The sequence below is a fragment of the Rhipicephalus sanguineus genome, chromosome 2 (genome assembly GCF_013339695.2).
Source record: "Rhipicephalus sanguineus isolate Rsan-2018 chromosome 2, BIME_Rsan_1.4, whole genome shotgun sequence".
NCBI classification, from domain to species: domain Eukaryota; kingdom Metazoa; phylum Arthropoda; class Arachnida; order Ixodida; family Ixodidae; genus Rhipicephalus; species Rhipicephalus sanguineus.
Window position 1 is genome coordinate 215536485 of NC_051177.1, and position 22646 is coordinate 215559130.

The 22646-nt window shown below is 46.9% G+C and overlaps 1 protein-coding gene across 2 annotated transcripts in view; it reads left to right on the forward strand.

Moving 5' to 3' along the window:
• The window catches only part of LOC119384074 (DENN domain-containing protein 2D), a 184981-nt gene that overhangs the window by 19364 nt on the left and 142971 nt on the right, over window positions 1–22646 (forward strand). For both annotated transcript variants that reach the window (XM_037652354.2, XM_037652355.2), the window contains exon 5: window positions 11393–11533. In XM_037652354.2, coding sequence (XP_037508282.1) covers window positions 11393–11533 — 141 coding nt within the window. The remainder of the gene's footprint in view (window positions 1–11392; window positions 11534–22646) is intronic.

Consider the following 22646-nt stretch of genomic DNA (forward strand, 5'->3'; position numbering starts at 1 on the left):
GCATATGCCACGACATATTCAGGGAACCCTGGCTTGCGCTGCGCAAGGACAGCGCCAAGGCCAACACCGCTGGCGTTCGTGTGTACCTCTGTAGGGGCCGTAGGGTCGTAGTGGCGTAGTATGGGAGGCGACGTCAACAAACGACGGAGCTTCGCGAAAGCTTCGTCGCACTCTGACGACCACGAATTGAGCGGCCCATTACTTCCGAGGAGCTTCGTCAGCGGCGATATGATAGTCGCGAAGTTTCGAATGAAGCGCCGAAAGTAGGAACACAGTCCTACGAAACTGCGCAGTTCCCTGACGGACGTAGGTTTGGGGAACTCGGTCACGGCCCGAAGCTTGGCTGGATCGGGAAGAATACCGTCTTTGGACACGACGTAACCGAGTATTGTCAGCTCCCGTGCTGCAAATCGGCACTTCTTTAGATTCAGTTGCAGACCGGCCTCGCTCAAACGCGTCAAAACATGCCGCAGGCGTTGAAGATGCGTGGAGAAGTCCGGAGCGAAAACGACGTCGTCGAGGTAGCATAAGCACATGTTCCATTTCAGGTTGCGCAGAACGGTATCCATCATGCGCTCAAAGGTGGCGGGCGCATTACACAGCCCAAACGGCATGACGTTGAATTCGTACAAGCCGTCGGGCGTGACAAAGGCGGTCTTCGGTCGAGTGTCATCAGCCAGGGGTACTTGCCAGTACCCTGAGCGCAAATCGAGATATGAAAAGAATTCTGCGCCTTGCAGGCTGTCAATTGCGTCGTCTATTCGCGGTAGTGGATACACGTCCTTGCGAGTGATCTTGTTAAGTCGTCGGTAGTCCACACAGAACCGCACAGAACCGTCCTTCTTCGCCACAAGAACGACAGGAGACGCCCAGGGGCTGTTAGAAGGTCGAATAACATCGCGGCGAAGCATCTCGTCGACTTGCTCGTTGATTACACGGCGTTCTGTGGGAGATACGCGATATGGACGTTGCCGCAGTGGCGGCTGGGTGCCAGTGTCGATGCGATGCGTAACGGCGGACGTGCGGCCGAGAGAAGTTTGAGCGACATCGAAAGAAGAGCGAAATTCTTCCAATAGGCCCAGAAGCTGGGAACGCTGGACTGGCGTAAGGTTGTCAGCAATGGAGGAACCAAATACATCAGCGGGTGATGAACCAGACGTGGAAACAGCACCGAGCGTACTGGAACTGTGGCAGTGCATTTCATCTGGTTCGTCCATAACTTGTGCGTCTTCGAGGGGGTTCCACGCTACCGAGACATTCCCCTTGCACCAACATGACACTGTACGGGAATGGATTGATAACAAAAATAGAGGTGCTGCCCTGAGTGACTTGCACGGTCGCGAAAGGCACCAGCAAGCCTTTCCTCGTGCAAACACGGTCAGATGGCGAGAGGAGTGCAACGGTGTCGGAAAGACTTGCGCAGTAGACTGACACCGCCGTTGACGAGTTTGCAGGCACCTTGGTGTCGTCTTTGACATGTACCTTGCCCGCAGCCGATGGATTGTCTGCCGGCGTCCAATCAGGGAACGGTGAGAGCTCTATTTCGGCTGGTGCGCAATGAATGACGGCGTCGTGGAGGGAGAGAAAATCCCATCCTAGGATGACGTCGTGAGAGCAGGCTGGAATTATGATCAATTCGACGGCGTACAGAGCATCCTGAATATAGACGCGGGCGGTGCACACCGCTGTAGGGTGAATACTTTGGGCGCTGGCTGTACGGAGGGAGAGACCGGAAAGTGGTGTCGTCACTTTTCACAGTAATCGGCTAAGTTTGGCGTCCATGACGGATACGGCGGCTCCAGTGTCGATAAGGGCAGATGCGCGAACACCGTCCACAAACACGTCTATCACGTTCGATGGGCTTCGCTGAGGGCTTTCGCAGTTCGATAGCGTCGCAGCCCTTGCCTCGTGGACTGCGACGACTAGTTTTCCTGGTCACGTGAGACCGGACGTGGCCGCATGGGCGACAGTGAGCGACGTCGTGGAGACGGTGACCGGCGGGTAGATGTTGCGGCGCGGGACGTCGGTGACATAGGCGGCGCTTGGTCATAATAAGGTCGGCTTGATTGGCTGGGGAGGGCTGATGCGACCCGACGTGGCTCCATGCGATTGCAGTAGCGTGCGACGTGACCGGCGCAACCGCACGCGAAGCAGATGGGGCGGTTGTCGGAAGTGCGCCAGCGGTTCGCGGGTGCCATCCATGTCGCAGAACGGGACGGACGAGACGGCTGCTGATATGAGGGCATTGAGGGCAGGAGTCGGGGCCAGGGGACGACGTCGACGTACGTAGGCGGCACAGGCGCGTCGAAGGCCTGGGGTCCGACGACGGCTTCGGCGTAACTTCGCGGTGCAGCCACAGGAATCGCTGGGGGCGGCCTGGCTACAGCTTGCGCGTAGCTTAGTGGCGCATGCACTGGAGGCGGTTGGTCGTATTCAGAAATGACCTCTGCGATTTCCTGCTGAATCGCTCGGCGGAGAGGAGGCAGGAGGGTAGTGGGCGGCTGGTCAACACGCTGCGGTGGAGCGAAAGCCAGTAGAGAGATCTGGCGGGCAATTTCCTCACGCACGAACGACTTGATTTCGGCGAGCAAGGTGGAGTGGTCGGAAATGGCCGACAAGCCCGCGAGATCAGCATCGCGTGATGGCGGTCGACGAGTCATCAAGCGCTGCCGGCGCAGCTCCTCGTAACTTTGGCACAGCGTAATGACCTCTGCCACTGTGCGAGGGTTTTTGGCCAGCAGCATGGTGAAGGCATCGTCGTCGATGCCTTTCATAACATTCCTGATTCTCTCAGACTCCGGCATGCTCGCGTCGGCTTTTTTGCACAAGTCAAGGATGTCTTCAATGTAGCTCGTGAACGATTCACCGGCCTGCTGTGCCCGTTCAGGCAACCGCTGTTCGGCTTGCAGCTGACGGACGGCAGGGCGGCCAAACACGTCGACGATGGCGGTCTTGAAATCGGACCACGTCGGGAAGTCGGATGCATGGTTGTTGTACCACATGCCTGCCACACCCGCGAGGTAGAAAACCAAGTTGCTCAGCTTGCCTGCTTCGTCCCATTTATTTGGGACACTCACCCGTTCGTAAATCGTGAGCCGGTCCTCCACGTCGGTGCCATCCGCGCCGGTGAAGACAGGAGGGTCACGGATGCGGGGGACACCGGGACAAGCGGTCGGAGCAGGAGGCGGCGTTTGCTGAGCGGCGTCTTGCGGCATGGTAGATGGCACGGTACGGGATCGAAGCTCCAGGGGCATCGAATGGAGACCGAAGTTGTGGTGACGGTACAGCACTCTCCACCACTTTGTTAAGACGTTTATTGACGGCGAGATTGACGGCGACGATGCACAACGACAGAGCGCAGACTCGCAGACTCTCACGAGCACGAGCACGAGGGGCGGGCTCTCCGAGGATAGGCAAAGAGGGTGACCCACTAGGAGGCGCTTGAGAGGACGACCCATTAGAGCGTTCCAATGCTTCTCCACAATATATATATATATATATATATATATATATATATATATATATATATATATATATATATATATATATATAATAACTGTTTATTTGCCTTACCATGATATTGAGTAGCATGCTTTACCAACTTGTGCAAGCTACAATTATTCCTCCTTATTGTGACCAACGGAGAATGCAAATGAGTCATCATGTTGTTTCTTTGCTGCATTTAAAGGGCCAGTAAACAACCCTGAGGTCCAAAAATTGTAATGAAGATAAATATGCGCACTTCTGCTATGTGAACATGCTGCTGCAAGAATTTTGCGAGTACGTGCTATAATAAGGAAGTTACAGGGGTTGGAACATCCGTTTCAGCCGGTTTAAAATTTTCGCATGGCCTTGCCACCCTTCTCCTCCACAGGGAGGGAAGGCGTAGCCCGTCGTCGTCAGTCCGGCCACTTCGGCAACGTGCCACGACGTCAGCAATTGACGTCATCGGCGAGCTCGATCAGTCGCAATGTGTGTCCGCTTGCTGCGGCTCCTGGTCGTTAATTGTTTACATTGTCGCACGTGCTCCGTAACTTGACGGGCAGTTTTCGGCTTTTTGGTATTTTTAAACCTTTGTGACAGTTCACAATGCAGTGCTCAGGAATGCATGCTTGTTTTTTGCTGCATGTGGTTACCCGCAAATACACGAATGCGATTACCCGCAAATAGGAAAAGTTAAAGATGACTACTTCACTGAACTGAGCAACAAAATGAAATCAAATCCTAAAATGTTTTGGAAATACTTAAAACAGTGCGACTCAGATTTCTTTGGAATACAGGAGTTAAATTATAACTTTAATTACGGATGATGAGGATAAAGCTGCATGCCTAAACTACTTCTTCCCAAACAGAGCTTTAATTATCATCCATCTAGTATAAGGAACATTTCGCCCTTGCTTCCTGTTGAGCTTAGTGTTAATGGAATTGAAAAACTATTGAAGGACATTGATGAGAGTAATTCTAGTGGGCCAGATAGAATTTCTCCACGTGTACTCAAACATTGTGCGGGGCCAATTTCTATGTACCTTTATGCAATTTTTGAAAAACCTTTAGCGACAGGTCTTTTAGCACATGACTGAAAAATTGCGCACGTTGTACCAATACATAAAGGTGGCTCCAAAAAAGACACCGGTAACTATAGGCAGTTATCACTTACGTCTATCCCGTGTAAAATACTCGGAACACATTTTATATTGTCACGTGGTCGTGATGTCGACGAAGACAACAGGCGGCGTTTGCAGGATGAAACTGTTTATTTGGCCGAACTTGTGGCCGGAAAATGAGAACTAGCACTACAGCAATACACGCTGTACAGTGATAGCGGCGAACAGGGCGTCGTCCGTCGATCAACTGACAAGCGGTCAAGCGCGTCGGCTTTTATACAGGCGCTATCGAACTTTCCAGCGATATCGCTGGTGGTTGCGCAATCTCTAGAATGAGCTCGAGTGTTCGCGTCTTGCGCGCAATCTTAACAAAATCATCTACAACAATCGTGAAGCTTCTCGAAGAATGAGGCGCGGTTTGCGCTGAGCGTTGCTGACAGCCTTTGTGGGCGAATGCAGCAAAAGTGATCAGAAACGTACGTGGCAATAGAAATAACAAATCACTTAAATGAGCATAAGGTACTAATCAACGATTTCGTAGAGCACTGTCTTGCACGACACAACTAGTAGAGCTTTATCATGATGTAATATGGGGCGTAAATACTGTAGGACAGGTTGATGGTGTGTTCCTGGATTTTCGGAAAGCCTTTGACACAGTTTCACATTCACTCTTATTGTTTAAACTTGCCACATTGAACATTGACAAAACTGTTTTTAAATGGATCAAATGTTACCTCTCTCAGTGTGTAGTGTGTAGTACTGAATGGAAAATGTTTCACATATGCAGATGTTACCTCAGGGGTCCCACAGGGCTCCGTTCTGAACCCGTTATTGTTTTTAATCTATATTAATGATATCGCTGCAGGAATTTCATCTTCTATACTGTATTTTGCGGATGACTGTGTTGGGTACAAAAAAAATTGCCAATCACATTGATGCATTAGAACATCAGAATGACTTATTGCTGATTCATAACTGGTGTACCAAATGGAAAATGAATTTGAATATAGTATCAGAGTGTGTACATCTTTCATTTACTAAAAGGATGAAGCCATTACAGTCGCAGTACCACCTGGACAATGTAGAGTTGCAACAAGATAGTACGTATAGATATCTAGGTGTGCTACTATTGTCTGAATGTTCGTGGAAACCTCAGGTAGACATTCTCATAGCCAAAGCTGGTAAAGCTTTAAATTTCATTCAAAGAAACCTGCGATGTTCATATGTGCATTTAAAATGTACGGCATACACTACTTGTATTAGACCCATCTTAGCATAGGGCTGTGCCGTGTGGGACCCGGCCGAAGTAACCTTGATTGCTGCTGTTGAACAAATACAGAATCGTGCTGCCAGGTTCGTCTTGGGACAGTACGGAAGGAGGGAGAGCTGCACTGCAACAAAGGCTGAGCTAGGATAGGAAAGTCTTTCTGACTGCTGCTAAAAACAGAGATTAAAATATCTTTATTTGATTTACTATAATAAAACTGGAAGTAACAGGGAAATTTACCTACACAAACATCATTACGCTTCAATACAGTAGAATCTCGATGATACGAATCCCGCGGGGTCACGAAAAATATTCGTATTAGCCGAAATTCGTATCACCGAAACACATGTAAAACTAGCTATATTAACAGTCAGAGGCAAACTCATTTTTAGGAACACATAAAAAAAACATTTATTTCTTGTAGAAAAAATCTCAAATGTCTTTCTGCTTCTTTTTTTTCGCGAAGTCACTCAGCAGACTTCTTTGAAATCCGTAAAAACGCGTGCACGTGTCGTCGCTGATTTCATCAGCGGCCATAGCACGCCTCAGGACGTCGAGCGCGTGCAGCGTTTCAGCCGCCGGTGGTGGTCCTTCACCATCGCCCTCGTCTATGTTGTCGCCATCATCGCTGGAATCGGCAACCTCGCATGTGGCCTCCTCAACAATATCCTCCACCGTGCGCGCACCACAAGTGGCGAGGTTGTCATCCGCCGTGCAGAAGTCTTCAGCTGTACACCCAGCATCAAGCAGTTCCCAACCCTCAATTGGCTCTTCCTGCTCTGAGGGCACCTCTTCGGAACTCCTGAAGAAGCCGCATTTCGCAAAGCAGTTTGCTATGGTAGTCGGCGTTACTCGATCCCAAGCCATAGCGATAAAATGGATGGCGTCCAGGAGGCTTATTCGCAGGTCGCCTTCGTGTTTTCTGTCAATATTGGCAAGTAGGCGGCGCACAAGAAGGCCCTTGAAATGATGCTTGAGGTTTTTTATTATTCCAGCGTCAAGCGGTTGCAGGTGCGTCGTCGTGTTCGCGGGCAAAAAGATCAGTTTGACGTTTTGGAGCGTTACTTGCCTCGGGTGGGCGGCGCACTGGTCAAGAATCAAAACAATCTTCCGATTCTTGCAGGCCATCCTTCTGTCAAGGAGCGACAGAAATTCTTCGAACAGGGCCGCCGTCATCCACGCCTTTTTGTTTGCGCGATAGACGCACGGCAAATGGCTCTCGCGCTTGAAACACCGAGGCTTTTGGGATTTGCCAATTAAGTTTCTCCGACCCGTCGGCGTTACAGCACAAAAGCACCGTTATTCGCTCTTTGCTTTTCTTGCCTCCTTGGCACGCTTCGCCTTTTAAGCAAAGGCTCTTCTCAGGCTGAAGGTTAAAAAACAGGCCAGCCTCGTCTGCGTTAAAAACATCACGAGGCTCATACCCAGAGATGAGTGACTGCAGCTTCGCGAGCCAGTCGCTAACAACGGTCTCGTCAGCCTTCTTCGCTTCCCCACAGACGCTTTTGTAAACGAGACCGTGTCTCGTCTTGAAACGGTGCAGCCACCCACCTGAGGCCTGAAATCCGTCGATGCGCAGAGCAAGTGCGATCTCGTCGGCTTTCTCACGCAACACTTTGCCATCGATGTTCACACCAGCTGCAGTAACCTCCTTAAACCAGGTCAGAAGAGCTTCTTCAAGCTTCACGTGTTGGGCTGTCTTCGCTTGCCTCGTGTTGACGTTAAATGAAAGCACATTCTTCATTATTGAGTCCCGCTGTCCAACAATTGTGCTTAATGTCGACGTTGCGAGGCCTAGCTCCTTAGCCAACTCCGTGCGTTTTCTTTTGGGATCCTCATCGACCTTTCGAAGAATGTCCAGTTTCTCCTTAAAGGAGAGGGCTTTCCGCTTGCGAGACATAGCTTGCTGCCACTCGGCAAAAAAGGCACAATCACAACAAAGCAAGAACGCGGGCTCGAGCACAGCAACCACAACCACTCTGTCCGACGGCACGCGTAGAAGAAAGAAGCTCCCGCGGGCCGTGCCTCTCCCTCTCCGGCGTCTCCGCCTGCCGGCCTGCCTCCGCACCAAGAAAAAAAAAAAACGTGGCCAGCGCCATCTGTAATCTTCAAGAGAAAGCAAAAGGCACACTCCGGCCTCCGATACACGCAGATCTTGGAGGCTGTCGCGCGCTGCTCGCCGGCGGCGCTGGCAACGTGCCAAACCGGCGGCGCCGCACGCATTCCAGCGCCGTAAGTGCACGCTGCTATCTTCCGCGGCCGTCGGTGGGGCCAACGTTGCGTTGGGTGGGGCGGCGTTTATTCGTATCAAACGACGCGGGTCAAAAATCAGTTCGTAACAACCGTACTCAAGCACGTTGTAAATTAATGGGCCTTGGCCGGGACCACAGAAAAATTCGTATCATCCCGAAATTCGTATTAGCCGTGATCGTATCATCGAGATTCTACTGTATGTCTTGATCATAGTTGCAAAATCCTGGAATATCCAGCTAAAACGAACATGTATGCCAACTCATTTTTTCCTAGAACAATCATACAGTGGAATAGGCTAACTGAAAGACAAGTACGTTGTGGGAATGAAGATGTATTTTATTCAGTGCTGTGCTGCTGTAATGTGAACGAAGATGTATTTATGTGTGAACGAAGTTGTATTATGTGTGTGAAGGAAGATGTGTTTCATTCAATGTTGTAACCCCCTGCTCTAATGCGTTTGGGCGCTGCAGGGTATCTGTTGAATAAAAAATAAATAAATAAATTGGCCCTGGGGAGTGATGATCATTTATTAGTGGTCAATTATTTAAGAGTATTTAAAGCCACTGTGATTAATTTTGGCCGTTCTGGCTAACATCTCTTTAACATAACGACACCTTAGAAAGAACATTCTATTTTGATGCAAAAAGAAATATAACGCTTTATGCCTTTGAATATGATGTTCAACATGCTGATTGATTACTCCAAAGCATTGAACCTTAATAATTATATCACTTTAATCAAAAAGATCGGGCACTATGGTTCGCCTAGTGTATTTTTAGAAATAATTCAATATTATATTCGTTACCGACAACAGAAAGTGGGTGTCAAGAACTTTTTGTCTGATTTAGGATTTTTAACATGAGGAGTGCCACAAGGTGGCATCCTGGGATGCCTATTGTTTTGCTTAGATACTAGTGGCCTTGTTAGTAATATTGGGTAACTTTACTAGGTATTTATATATGCTGGGTCTACTGCAGATTCTCCTGTAGTGAATGCTACTACGACAAAAGCTGCTGTTTTTCTACACAAGCATTGTAAAAGTGATAAGCAAGTTGTATGGCAACTAGTGCTTATAGCTGAGTGCTTAGGGGGTTCTTTTTGAAAGGCACATGTCATGGGACCCTGACGTAGGAGTCCTGCTATGGGAATTTAGTTATCTTGAGTGGCCGATATACTTTGGAAACATTATTCAATTTGAGCAAGTGGAAACATTCTTTCTTTATCTCTCTATTTAGGTCACTTTTAAGTTTGTTTCTACCTAGTATGGGGTACTACAGTTGTTTCTGATGTTATAAGATTGCACATAGTACAAAAAAAAAGCTTCAGAGGAAAACCACTTAGAAGCACTGTTTAGGGAGTTTAATTTAGTTTTGATTCTTAACCTTTGCAAGTGTACTGTGACTAGGTGCACTGAAACGGAACTAACAAAAAAACACAATTCGCTCTGGACTATTGCCTGTTTAATACATAAGCAAAGTACACGTGACATTCGATATCACAGAATACGTGGCAAGTTTTATGTTGCCGGTGAACCCACTATTTTGCATGCAGCTGCCACACGTGCTACGTAAATAATTTTGTTTGATCCTAATAATAATAATATTGATCCTGTTTCTCACATTCTGTTTTTCACACATTGCTGCTCATGTCATATGCTCATGTCATATGTGCGACACATGCGTCCCACTTTTTCTTGTACACAGGAATCAGTCACAAACCTATAGGAACCCAAGAAAAAAAAAATACTTTGCACATTCACGATGCCTGGCACTTGTGGTACTTTGAGTTGAAACTTGTTTTGTAAAATAACTTCATTTTTGTCTTGTTGAGTGAAAGAAAGGAAAAGTTCAAGATTAATGGCAAGTTTCTCCTTTTCTGGATTGTGAGAGAGATAATTTCAGCTTGCAACTACAGGTTTTGTTTCTAAATTTGAGTAGCAGGTCAGCCAATAGCAGCGTTGAAGTGCACTCGAACGAAAAATGCAGAATTTTCATGCAGTGAAGTTCAGAAGGGTTGCTGCTGGGGTGAGTTGGTCATCCATAATCGTAGCGTGCATTAGGGCAGCACATATAAGAAAGAAGCGCGACACACACAATGTACCTGCCTCTGCGTAGTGTGTGTCGTGTTTCTTTCTTGCAATGCCTAACTACATAAACAGGCACGCATATATGTGCATTATTACATCACAAGAGGCTGCTTTATTGTAGAGGAGGAGGTGGTCCTGCAGTTCTTTAGTCTTTCTTGTGGCCATTGGCAGCGAGACCGAAACCTGTGAATGTGGCTTTGTCCCTGAAATGGGGGGCCGTCACAGTAATAATAGCAATGCACTAGGCAGGGAGGGAGCGATACAAAGTGTGCATATAAGTGCTCATACCTGGCTAAAGTTATTGAATGTGACGCAGCAGTTATAAATGCATTTACAGAATTCAGTGCATTCAGTGAGACATCGATGTGTTTTGACAGCTGTGCCAGAAATTCAGGCATAGCTGAGGTGTTCATCTCTACCTGCTGCAAAAGAAGAAAGCAGCACAAATAGTTAGTGCTTGTAGGTGTTAGATATGAGGACCGCCAAAAGATTTTGTGCACAGTTTGTGAAGTCTCCCCACATATCACTCACTTCGGGCATTCTTATGCAAAAAACTTGTCCAAATGATTACGTTGCTGCTGGGTTAATCGGACAGCGTTATCCCACTTTTCAAAAATCCCTCATGGGTCAATGGCACACAGACGTCCAACTTCTTTTTCGTAAGCTAATGGCTCTATTTTGGTGAGAATTGTTTGATACTGTTTCTAAGTACGTAATTTTGATATTCCACAAGGATATTTTATGTTATCAGGCAAAAAATCCACAATGGCATAGTATATCGAATCATCCCCTTATATTGAATGCTTATGCCATCATGAGTGAACCTTTTTTTCATATCGTGCTGCTTCATTTCATTGCTGCTTTGCCAAACATTGTGATGTTTAAATTTTGAATAGTATTACTTTGACTACTGCACTCACAGCAGTGACTAGAGGGCCTCCAGTGAGCCCTGCCTCCACCCTGAGGTGTGGCCACCCCATCCCACCTAGTGGACAATGATAGCGTCTTGCACGTTGTACTCTGCCTGAATGGAACCTTATTGCACTGGGACTTTACACGGCAAATGTTTGCTTGGCATTTCGTCATAATAGGCCGATGGTGGTGAGTGAGAGGGCCAAAAAGGTGCCACACCAAGTGTGTCCTTGCAACTGTGACGCCTGAATGCAAACTGTCACTTTGCAGGGATACACATACAATGCATCATGCGAAGGCTGTCAAGATGGGACGGAGAAGCTGTTTGAGTTGGTGCTGCTCATTGGCTACCGGAGCGTTAACCCCAGTATGTCTCCACAACCTGACGTGCTGTACTCTTTTCCTAAGGAGGTACGTGGAAAACCCAAGTAGTTGTGACAGGTTCGTGTAATAAATCAAGTTGAATAAGTTGTGAAATATTATTCTCGGATAAGAGAAGGAGGTGAGCGTTCGATTTTCAGAGAAATGAAAATATATTTGCACACACACAAAAAAATAAATGGAAGAGAAACACTAGAATCTGTAAAAGGTAAACTAACAAGCGTCAGCCTGACCACAAATACATAGAGTTCTCAATAAACAAGGGAAACCTATAATGAGTCTAAGGCCCGTATTCACAAACGCTCCTCGACTCGAAACTCGACTTCAAGGAATCCTTGAGGACTGTCTCGCGTTGCAGAAATCACTCTCGACTCGAAACGCTTCTCGAATGGAGAGAATCCTCAGTGTGCTCCTCGAGAATCTCGAGGTAGGTCAGAAGCTCCCTTGAGCGCTCCTCAGAACAGTTTGCAGGCAAACATGGCAGACGTACCGTAACTTGACTGCTTTTTGGAATTCGCTTTTCATGTTCATGATGTGTCCGACGAACTTGCAAGCGAAGTCAGACGCCACGAATTGTGAGCCTAGGCACTGGTTAAGGGTTCGCTTGAACCCTTTAGAAGAGTACAGGGACACGGAGTTTCTCTCAAGGTTTCGCTTTACGAAGAGCACCGTAGCAAGTCTCCTGACATCTCTCCCGCTCAAGTCGAGCACGGACAACCGAGGACAACCGCGTGTGCGGTACGCGTACAACACGGACAACCGCGCGTGCAGTGCGCACCAACGAGCCGACTGTTGTGTCGTCTGTCATACACAAGTGCCCTTGCACAGCATCGAGCACCCAAGGAAGTGGCTAGTTAAAATAAACTTTTGTATTATAATAACTACGTCGAGTAAATTAAGACTTTTCTCGTTTGTTGCTGTTAAAACTAACCAAAATGAACTACAGGTGCGAACGACTCATTTACAAACAGACGGCGCTCGCAGAGAAATGCGGTCGTCTGCAACATTTGGTCGTCTGCTACATTTCGTTCGTCTGCGAAGCAATCATTCCATCACATTTTCAGTGCGATGGAATCTATGCCGTGAAATATAAGTTGAGCAGATCAAAGTAAGTTTCAGTTGATGTGGTCTTCTGTTTTACACCATTTTATACTTGTTTGCCACCTGACAGCGGAATATTTCTGCGCGAGAACTAAAGTAAGAGCGCACTGCGTGTGTCCCCTTTCCAAATGGTCGTCTCGGGCGAGCAATTACTGATCCCACTGCCTACAGAATAATATGCAGGTGGCCCGTACACGTGTTGGGATCTTCGATGCGTGTAAAGAAGTAATAACGTAACCTGCTACCGCTCGATCGCATACTAGGCTGTTATGTTGCCAGACACAACAACGTCAGGAGCTCAGTCGCCACAACACACGATAACATCTCCTCCGCTGTACCACCGACTCAAACAAACGTACAACAATTGTTTAGAATGGAAAATAAAAAGAAACATTCTTGTTTTGAGGCTCAAGGCATGCTTTAGACAGCATATTTTGCATATTCTCTTCTCCGTGCGTCCCTCAAGTGCGTTGAGGTGGAGGACGCCTTCGTGAAGGGCTCCTTGTCAGAGAAAACGTTGAGGGACATCCTTGAATGTCCCTCGCCCCTCGAGTTGAGGAGAAGCATTTTCCTCAACTCCACGGAGTCGAGGTGGAGGGTCGAGTCGAGGAGCGTTTGTGAATACGGGCCTAAATGTCGTGCAAGTCCACACACTAATGTTGTCAGGAGAGTCCTGATGTGGAAAGACAGTGGTACGGCTCACCGACGGGTTGGGCAGACAAGCAGTCAAGTGAAGAGGACGAGGTGGTGGAAGTCCACAAGCTCGGGCCCTCAGCCCAACGGCTCACTTCTGCTCCCGGTGGATGCAGTTATCGGCGGCAGGCACGTAGCCAGGATTTTTTTTCGGGGGGGGGGGGGGGGGGGCCAAGGCCTAATTATTCGAAAGAAAGTCTTTTCATGGTAAAAAGAAAAAAAGTTGCCCGGGAATATAAAAGGCTGGACGAATTTCGGGGGGGAGGGGCCCGGGTCCCCCGGGCCCCCCCCTTGCCTACGTGCCTGATCGGCGGTGCTGTCTTCCGCCCGAGCACCACAACCACATTGTGCCGGGGCGTCAGCAAAAGCCACGCCGGTGGAATAGTCGCCAGGTCTGCATAAAGGCCTGCGCCATCTAGGTGGACGCCTTCAGAGCTTGGGTACAAGCGCCCGACGAGCTCGCACTCCGCAGCCTAGCCACGTTCTTCGAACAGCCCGCACAGCTCTCCTTCCTTTTTTCTTTTCCTTCTTTATTTTTCGTGTGTGTGTTCTTTTTTTCTTCCATGCTCCAATGCTCGGCGCGCTCGCGCTAGACGCACGTTGTACGTCGTCCTCATCGTTTTTGCTGCTCCAACTATCGGACGCACCACACTCGCGCACTTCTCTCATAACAGTAGTATAGACAACCCAACGCTGGCTGTACTTTCGTAAGAAAATTTTGATCATATGGCAGACCCACGCTTTCAGCCTTACAAAAAGAAATATTTCTAAAAGCAATTTTATATGGAACAGTGCTGTAGCCAGGGACGTGGTTGGGGGAGTTTGAATCCCCTTAAATATTTCTGTTTTGTGTGTGTACATGTATGCATGTGCACACAAACACATACACAAGCATTGGCAAAGGAGGGTCAGGCCCTTCTCCTCCATGAAACTATGCCCCTGATAAGGAACCCAGTTTATTACTGATCCGCGCAATCTTTCAACTTGGAGTGACAGAACTGTGCAAAAAGCACTCGAGTCATTGACAAGAAAAGCCATGTGGGAAACTAGCTGATTCCACAGCTTAGTTGTTTATGATGTCACAGAAACCATGCTAATCAAAAGTAAAAAATTGGAAAAGCACGTTTCTTGCATATGTAGTTCCAAGTTGTGGAGATAGGTTTGCAAAACGCTTACCCTATGAGGCGACCGGCAAGGGACGCGACGCTCTCCACTGCCGCAGCGAACAAAGACGCTACGGCCGGGTTCATCGACTCTCCAGCACGGCGCAGAGAAGGCACTCGAACTCGAGGCAGGATGTCAACAAACAACACGGGTTTATTGACCCAAGATGCAGCACAGTACGACAGTCACGGGCTTGCAGGCTGTAAAGGGAACTCCACAAGACCGATCGAGTACGCTTGCCAGCAGCGCTACGACTGTCACACAAAGGGCAGTAGTCGAGCACACGAGCGAGAAGCCGCCTGCTAGAGCAGCGCGTCAACCTCTCGTGCTAACCTGAGAGCATCTGACGCGGGCAAGCCCGCGCCAGACAGAAGCGAGCTCAAGGGGAAAGGGGGTTGTCACTGGCGGCCAATGAGGACAGGCGTTGCGCAGTGACGTAAGCTAGCTTGGTGGCGTGAGCATGTCCAGGCATGCCTGGACGCGTGCCCGCGCGCCGGGAAGCCGACGCATGGCTCGCACCAGACAAAGAGGCCTGGCGCTGCCGCCGTGGTCGCCATACTGCCGATTAACGGCGGTCCTCGGCGCTTGAGTCGCGCGGGGCCAACACGCGCTAGCGTGTTGGCGCCTCTAGCGCGCAACACACGCTAGAAGTGCCAAAGGGGAGGCTGCGCTCAATTCCCACAAAGTTAGAGGGAAGCTGAAGCACTTTTTTAAGAAAATTGACTTTGGAATGTGTAATCATAGTTTGATCCCTGCTGAATTCGAAAACCAATGTAAGAGTTCACAGATGTGACCGCAAATAGCATTTCTTGGCAAAAAAAACAGCGGCTGAAGCCGCTTCTTGAGCTGCTGAGCGAAGGCAGTGACGTCATCTTTGATGTTCCGCGTCATCGGTGCCATCATGTCTGTTAAAGCATGGCCTTCGCGATCAGTTCCACCTACGCGCACAGCCGGAACTAGTCACGGAGGCCACGATTGGAGATACGACAGTGCTGCGCGGCTCCGCCAAAACTACCGGCTATGATGTAGTTCCGGTTAGTTCGTTTCCATGCCCACACTTTCGGCGCATTTGCGTGGGTGGGGCAAGGCGAACTTTTGTTTTGCGTATTTTAAAGCTCCTGCTGCCACAACAGTGAAAAAAAGTCACAATTTTGCCGCAAGGGTAAAGCAATGAATGCGATAGCAAGAAATTGGAATGTCACACGAAGAACAAGAAGCAGCTTGATACTTGCAGCATTGCTGAAGCACAAAGAAGGACGCCCGGAAAGAACGAACAGGCATGCACAGTGCAAGCGTGAATTAATATTTGTCACAGTTGTTACGTCTTTGTGCCTGAGCAAAGCGCTGCAAGTGTCGACAATAGAGAACCAGATGCTCTTAGGTATTTCTTTTTGAAACTGCGGCACGTAGAGTGACCCCCTGCATTGCCTGCCACACAGGGGCATCTGATGCAAGGTGTGCCCGGTGTTCTTTGTTTTTTTTTTTTTTGTTCCTTCCGCATCACGAGTGGGTACAGAAAAGGGGCACTTTGTCGTGCGCGTCTGAAGGGCAGCTTTTGAAATTGAAATAAAGTTAGGGAGCGTTGCTTCTGCAAGTGTCGACAATGAAGAATCAGGCGCTCTTAGATATTTCATTTTTTTTTTAAACTGCAGCGTGTGGAGTGACCCCCTGCATTGCCTGCCACACGGGGGCGTCTGATGCAGGGTGTGCCCGGTGTTCGTTCTTTGTTATTTTTGCCTTCCACATCACGAGTGGATACAGAAAAAAAAGCCACTTTGGGTCGTGCGCGTCCCAAGGGCAGTTTTCAAATTGAAAGAAAATTAGGAGCGTTGCGTGATAGAAAACACGCTCAAGCTCCTCCAAGATTTGCTTACCACCAGCAGTAAATGGCGTATATAAATAGCTCGCCGTTATTTCGCCGGTGCATGCATGGGACATGCTTGAGTTGTCTAATGTAGTGGGCTGGGGAGCAAGGGGTTTTTTCTTCTGCTTTATTTTTTTGTGCTTTTTTTATATATATACATACATATACATATCCGGGACATGACGGCGACAGCAAGAATCAGCCGAGAGTGTCCATATAATTGCTATCGCAATAAAAGAATTACGGCATTGTTGACAATAATGTTGGTCCTTGTTAACAACAAAGGTTTACCGAATCCTAAAACCACTTCAGCTTCCCTTTAAGTTGCTTGCTGGTTGAGTAGGTACATTGTTTTCTACATGAAAGTCACCTAATTGGTAAAAAGGGAAGCAACAGGGAGCAAAGCAGAGACAGCAACACAGAGGTGGCTACTAAAAGTGACATTTAATATTGAAAAACCGCTCCTCCCAAGTCCAAAAGAGAATATGCATAAAGTGTACCTTATATAAACACCATGCTCACCTTGTCCACCGAAAGAGCACTTACACACATTACAGGGCCTAATGTGGTGCACTTCTATCAATTCTCCTTCCTGCTAAATTTCCGCCTTTCCCACTGCTGAATATGTTGCTAAACATGGGAGTGCAGCTGCACTGACGATGATGGTGGTGGCCTTCCCCTTTGTAGATTGGTGACGCCAAAACCAGCGTGACCGAGAAAAATAAATTAATAGACGAGGGAAATGAAAAAAGAAAACTCACTATGCTTGCAGTGTAGCGGAAGGTTGCCAGCAGTGCCTGTGGGTAAAAGATTGGCATGATCCCGCAACCCACCCAGCAGCCAGTTTGTCCACTGTATTCCTTATCACGTGTAAGCGTAGTGCTATACAAGTGTCACGCATGCGATGTCCCTTGATATTTAGTACAGTAAAAGCTCATTAATTCAAACTAACTTAAACTGACGCCCTGGTCCCAGCACAGCCCTGTGTATTTCAAGGGGGGAAAACTCCCGATAATTCAGACGTGCGTCGGTATCCACAGCGGTTAATTCGAACTGAGAGCCCCTGGTTTTCATCGCTCTTCACAGAAGTCGACCCAGAGTGATCACAATGTGTTGCAAAACCAGACCAAACCAAATTTACTAGATGCAAATCAATGAAACAGCAGCATTTCTCAGCAGATGAGAATTTGGATGCTGCGGTGGAGTTCTTGGGCAAGCTGCAAACCATGCTCATGGAGTTGCTGCAAAAGAAACGCAAGCAAATGCTAATTACTTACTTTTAATTTTCATTGAGTGGAACTCTGCCATATAAATAAACGTGTTTTGGAGCATCCATAGCGTCATATATTTCACATTAAGGCTCACTGCTCAGTTGAATGTACGTCGGTGCTTGTTTCTGGCATATCAATGACTGATCAAATGATTCTATTTGCTGTTAGAGCTCCATGTACTTAATTTACAAAATCACCTGCCTGAAATGCATAGTAACGTCGAATTTGCGATAACGAGTCCAGAGGTGGCTTCTTTGGGTTCTGCCCGTGCACTGTGGCATGACGTCCGTTCATTCTAGCGCCCACCCACTAATTTGAACTCCGCTTAATTCGAGCAATTTTATAGTCCCCTTCGAGTTCGAATTAATGAGCTTTTACTGTATCTGCTGACTCGTGCTCTTGTTTGTGTACCATGCTGTGCGACCCTCTTACATACTAGTTTTAAAAGGCATGGAACAAACAAACCTGATGTTCTTAGCAGCAGCCTTTTTCAACATGGTCAAAATACCCTGTACAGGGCTCACAGATTGAAAAGCGACACCTAAACATCCACTGTAATGTGCAATTGCTTGAGATATCCGCTTGATGTCTTTACGAATCTGGCTGCTAAAGGGGATGTTTACTTTGACGTAAGTGTTTATGTCGAAATTATGCCGATATGACACGAACTGAAGATGATAGAAACGAAAGTACCGTGTGCATTACGTAGCCCTAATTGGTCACGTTTCAACCTGCATTGTAAATAGTACAGCACAACCACCAGGTCCTTTTTCTTTTAGTCCTGAATGTTGCGATCACTTGTGTGTTATTTTATACAATGTGTGTGTGCTGAGTCGGAGCTGGAGGTCGTTTAAAATACGTTTTTAACGCAATAGCTCTACGGTGCCGGCGTCACTCAAAATTTGGTGAAAGGACAATATTCATAGGTGCAAAAGAGTAAAGGCAAATTTCTCAGGGCAGTTCCTCTGAACAAAGGAAAGTAATTGAGTTGAAAAGAAATTTGGGCAAACTTGGGTCAAGATGGGAATTGAACCCAGGCCTTCTGCAAGCACACTTCTTGAGCAGCTTGGTGGTTCATTTGCTGCTTTTTGTGCTCTGTGAGCAGTGGAAAACTTGCGTTCATGCATGATATGGCCAGATGGTGCCACCTTTCCATAATTTGAAGGCGTTGCAAATTAGGCCCGATTATGCTATCGTGTTCTACTCTTAAAGGAGAAGCTTAAGCATCCTCAAATGATCTTTGTTCCTTTTTTAGCTTGTTGCAGTAATATATCACAATCTAAAACAACTAGAGCTATAATTGCCTTTTTTAACATTAAGTCCAATCTATATGTATTAACTATGCATGCATTTAAAATTTCATTTTCTTTTCTTTTTCGATACCCATGGTAGGAATGCTGACCCTTGATTCTATGCTGAAGGAATTATTATGGTTTGATTTGAAAACTCATGCTGCACTGCATGTACATATTCTAGTATCCGGCTGTCCAATATTATATACTTCCTGTTAAGCAGTTTTTTTTTTGCTGCTGTTGGCAGCTTTATTTCTCTTCTGAACTAATGAAGCTAAATAAAAAAATGTCACCCTCATAAAATTATTCACAAAATTTAGAAAATACTTCAAAATCTATATTTTCCTCCTTAAAATACAATGGCTTTGCTGCAGGCTTAAAGAATCTTGTAAATATAAAAAGTTATTTCTAATATGTTTGAAGTTACGGCCTGTAACTGTACTTGTAAAAAAGCTTCAAAAACGAGGGTAGTGGATTGTGTTATGTTACTAAACAGGATGACAGAGATGCCCATCTATGTCTGTCTTCTTGAAATTGCCTGAAATTCATGCCCCTGACACCATACATCTTACATATTGCCATGCACGCTTCTTTCTTTGTTCTCGTGTGATGCGCCTTAACCCACAAAAAGAAACTGTTAGTGCCGCTTGTCGCAGGCCGCGCTGCGGCGTTTGAGAAACTTCACAATTGCTGTGGACTGTTCAGTTGAGATTGTCCGCTGGACGCGAGTAGTTGAGTTTATACTGGGGCTGACACGAGCACCAGCGTTAACACTGGAAGGTTCAATCGGGCATGTATAAAAGCTGACACGTTTCTCGGGCGATCAGATTATTGACGACTGACGATTGTGCTCGCCGCTATCACATTGTGCTTGTGCTATGTCCACTGTATATACACAGACCTGGTTATGAAACTTGAATATGCGTCTGCCATCTGGTTGCCCCATCAGACTTGCCTAATTAATGCCCTGGAATCCATACAAAACCATGTGGCTTGCTTCATTTCCTCCAATTACGATCACCAGACCAGTATATCAAATGTCAGGTCTTACCACTCTGCATTTGCACCATAAAATCAGCCGGTTTTTTTTTTTTTGGGGAAACTGTTGCAGTTTCCCTGAGCTATTACAAGCACTTCTATTACCTCCTGGCTGTCTTTTTAAACATCTCAGCATAGAATGATTGCATGGATCTACTTACGCTTTTAATACAGTCATTCAGGCCCTGTGTGATAGAATCACAGAATGTTTTTCTGATTGTATTGTCAGTGAATGAGATGCAAATAAATTTTGACAGATGTTAACCAAACACACGTGCTAACAACTGTACCCCTCTTACCATTCATTATCGCTGTTGTAATGATGAAGGGAGCACAAGATGCTGCGGCCGCTTGACCCTAAAATGTGGAAAAAGGGGACACAACTCTCGCAACACCAGTACTGCTGTACTCGGTCAGTCTCTCGCTGAAAATAAAGACCGCTATATGTGGTGGAGGTGCTGGGTAGCCCTCCATAGAACACAGGAATGCACACATTGAGCCTGCATGCAATATAGATAGGATACGAAAACGCATAGAATGATCATATAAGCAGAGTAAGCATATAAAGAAACCCTACATCAGCATAAATATAGTATGTATACACACTTATGATTTGTACAGATTGAGATGGATAGCATGAAGCAAGACATTTCCCATGCATTGAAATACATCTTAATAACACATGTTGTTCAACAAACATGTCTTAATAAAACATGGTGTTAAGGACATCTTGGTTGAAATCAAGAAGAAGGAATGGACATGGGCAGGGCATCTAGCGCGTAGGCAGGATAACCGCTGGTAATTAAGAGTAACTGACTGGATTCCAAGAGAAGGCAAACACGTGAGGGGGAGACAGAAAGTTAGGTGGCCAGATGAGATTATGAAGTTTGCGGGTATAGCATGGCAGCAGCAAGCACAGGACCGGGTTGACTGGCGGAACATGGGAGAGGCCTTTGCCCTGCAGTGGGCGTAGACAGGCTGATGATGAAAACATTTGTTGGGCTAGTTGGTTCTTAGTGTGCAAAAGGTAATCGCGCAACGAAAAGAAAACAAGAAGTACAGGAAAGATGCTCTTTCCTGTATCTATGCTTTTCTTCGCCTTACATCATTACCGTTTGCACAGCATTGAAATACATAACTATGGCTATTAATATATGTACACAGAGTATGCCATCTAACAGTCCCAGCCTTTGGCTCATGTAGATAAACCCCTGGTGCAGTGGCATAATATGCTGCAGTGCTAGAGCATATTATGTTGCAAAGGCACCGAGACAAATCTACCATTCGGCTCGGCTATCCCTGGTCATGTTTTCCTCCTGGTGAATGAGGCAGGCTCACATGATTTGAACAAGACGTGTGGTGCCCTAATTTTCGAGTAATCAAGGGAGAAAAACACAACAAAGGGTGGACTCATTTGCAGAGGCGACCTTTGAAAATTTGCAGAAATGTTGTGGTTGTAACTGGTGCACAATGGGAACGATCACAGGTCATTGTTTATGTTGGCAGTAGTGCGAAACACTGAAGGTAGCCCTTTGAATTATTGTTACCGGAAGTATTTATTCAGTGTGCACTGGTCGAGCTAATGCTGCACAGAGCGAACGGAATTGCAGGCCAACAGGGCAGTTCCAGAGTCAACCCCACTACAACAATGTTGTCGTCTTCCTCTTTTAGGTGCCATTTCAGCGGCCGTGCCGAAGTGGCATTTCCATACTCATGACAATATAAACAGCTTATGAGAGAAATAGGCAGGATAAAGCATGAAATTCAAATGCAGCTTCACTATTTTTCATCATGTTGGAGCCACTATAATATCAGGCGATTTTCTGAGCAGTACTTAAATGACAGTTGGGGAACGTTGCATAGTTTAATCGTAATGTGCCACCCACTAGAACTGCATCCCTTGTTATTGGTTGGTTCCAGTTGAGTAGTTTTGTTTAATATACTTCTGCAGTTTACTGGTCTGGTTTACTGGGTCTGGGCTGACAATGTTCGTTTCTCTCGTCATTTCACGTGTAAAGAGTACCATTGACACTAAGTTTCTCATGAACGAGTGTAACTTTGGCACCCCTTTCTATATTTCCTCTTGCACTTTCCCAAAGATTTTATTGCGATAGCGATTATATGGACACTCTCGGCTGGTTTTTGCCGTCGCCGTCATGTCCCGGATATGTATATGTATATATAAATAAAAGCCACAAAGAAAAATAAATAAAAAAAGAAATTTCTGAAGTGCACCACTGGCATTCGAACCTTCGACCCCTCGCTCCGCAGCGCGCTGCCTTAAACGACTCGGCCACACACCACCGACTGTTTAGCTTAACAACGGCAAGCTATTTATATAGTACAGCATTTAACGCTAATGGCAGGCAGAGCTCTGAGGTGCTTCAGTGTGAGTAGTATCACCCGCGAGATTGCCCGAAAGGCATGCTTTAAAGCAACGCTCCTACATTTTCCTTTGACTTTGAAAGCTGCCCTTGAGACGTGCACTAAAAAGTGGCCCATTTCTGTACCCACTGACGATGTGGAACGCCGAGTAAACAATGCATCGAACGCCACTGCGCGGCAGGAGACACGGAGGGGTCACTCCGCTTGCCGCAGTTTTAAAGAAAGGGCATTGGGTTGTAGTGCGCTGCTCAAACACGAAGAAGTAACAACTGCAACAGTTAGTTTGCGCTCATCCTGTGTGTACCTGTGCATTCTTTTCGAGTGTCCTTCCTTGT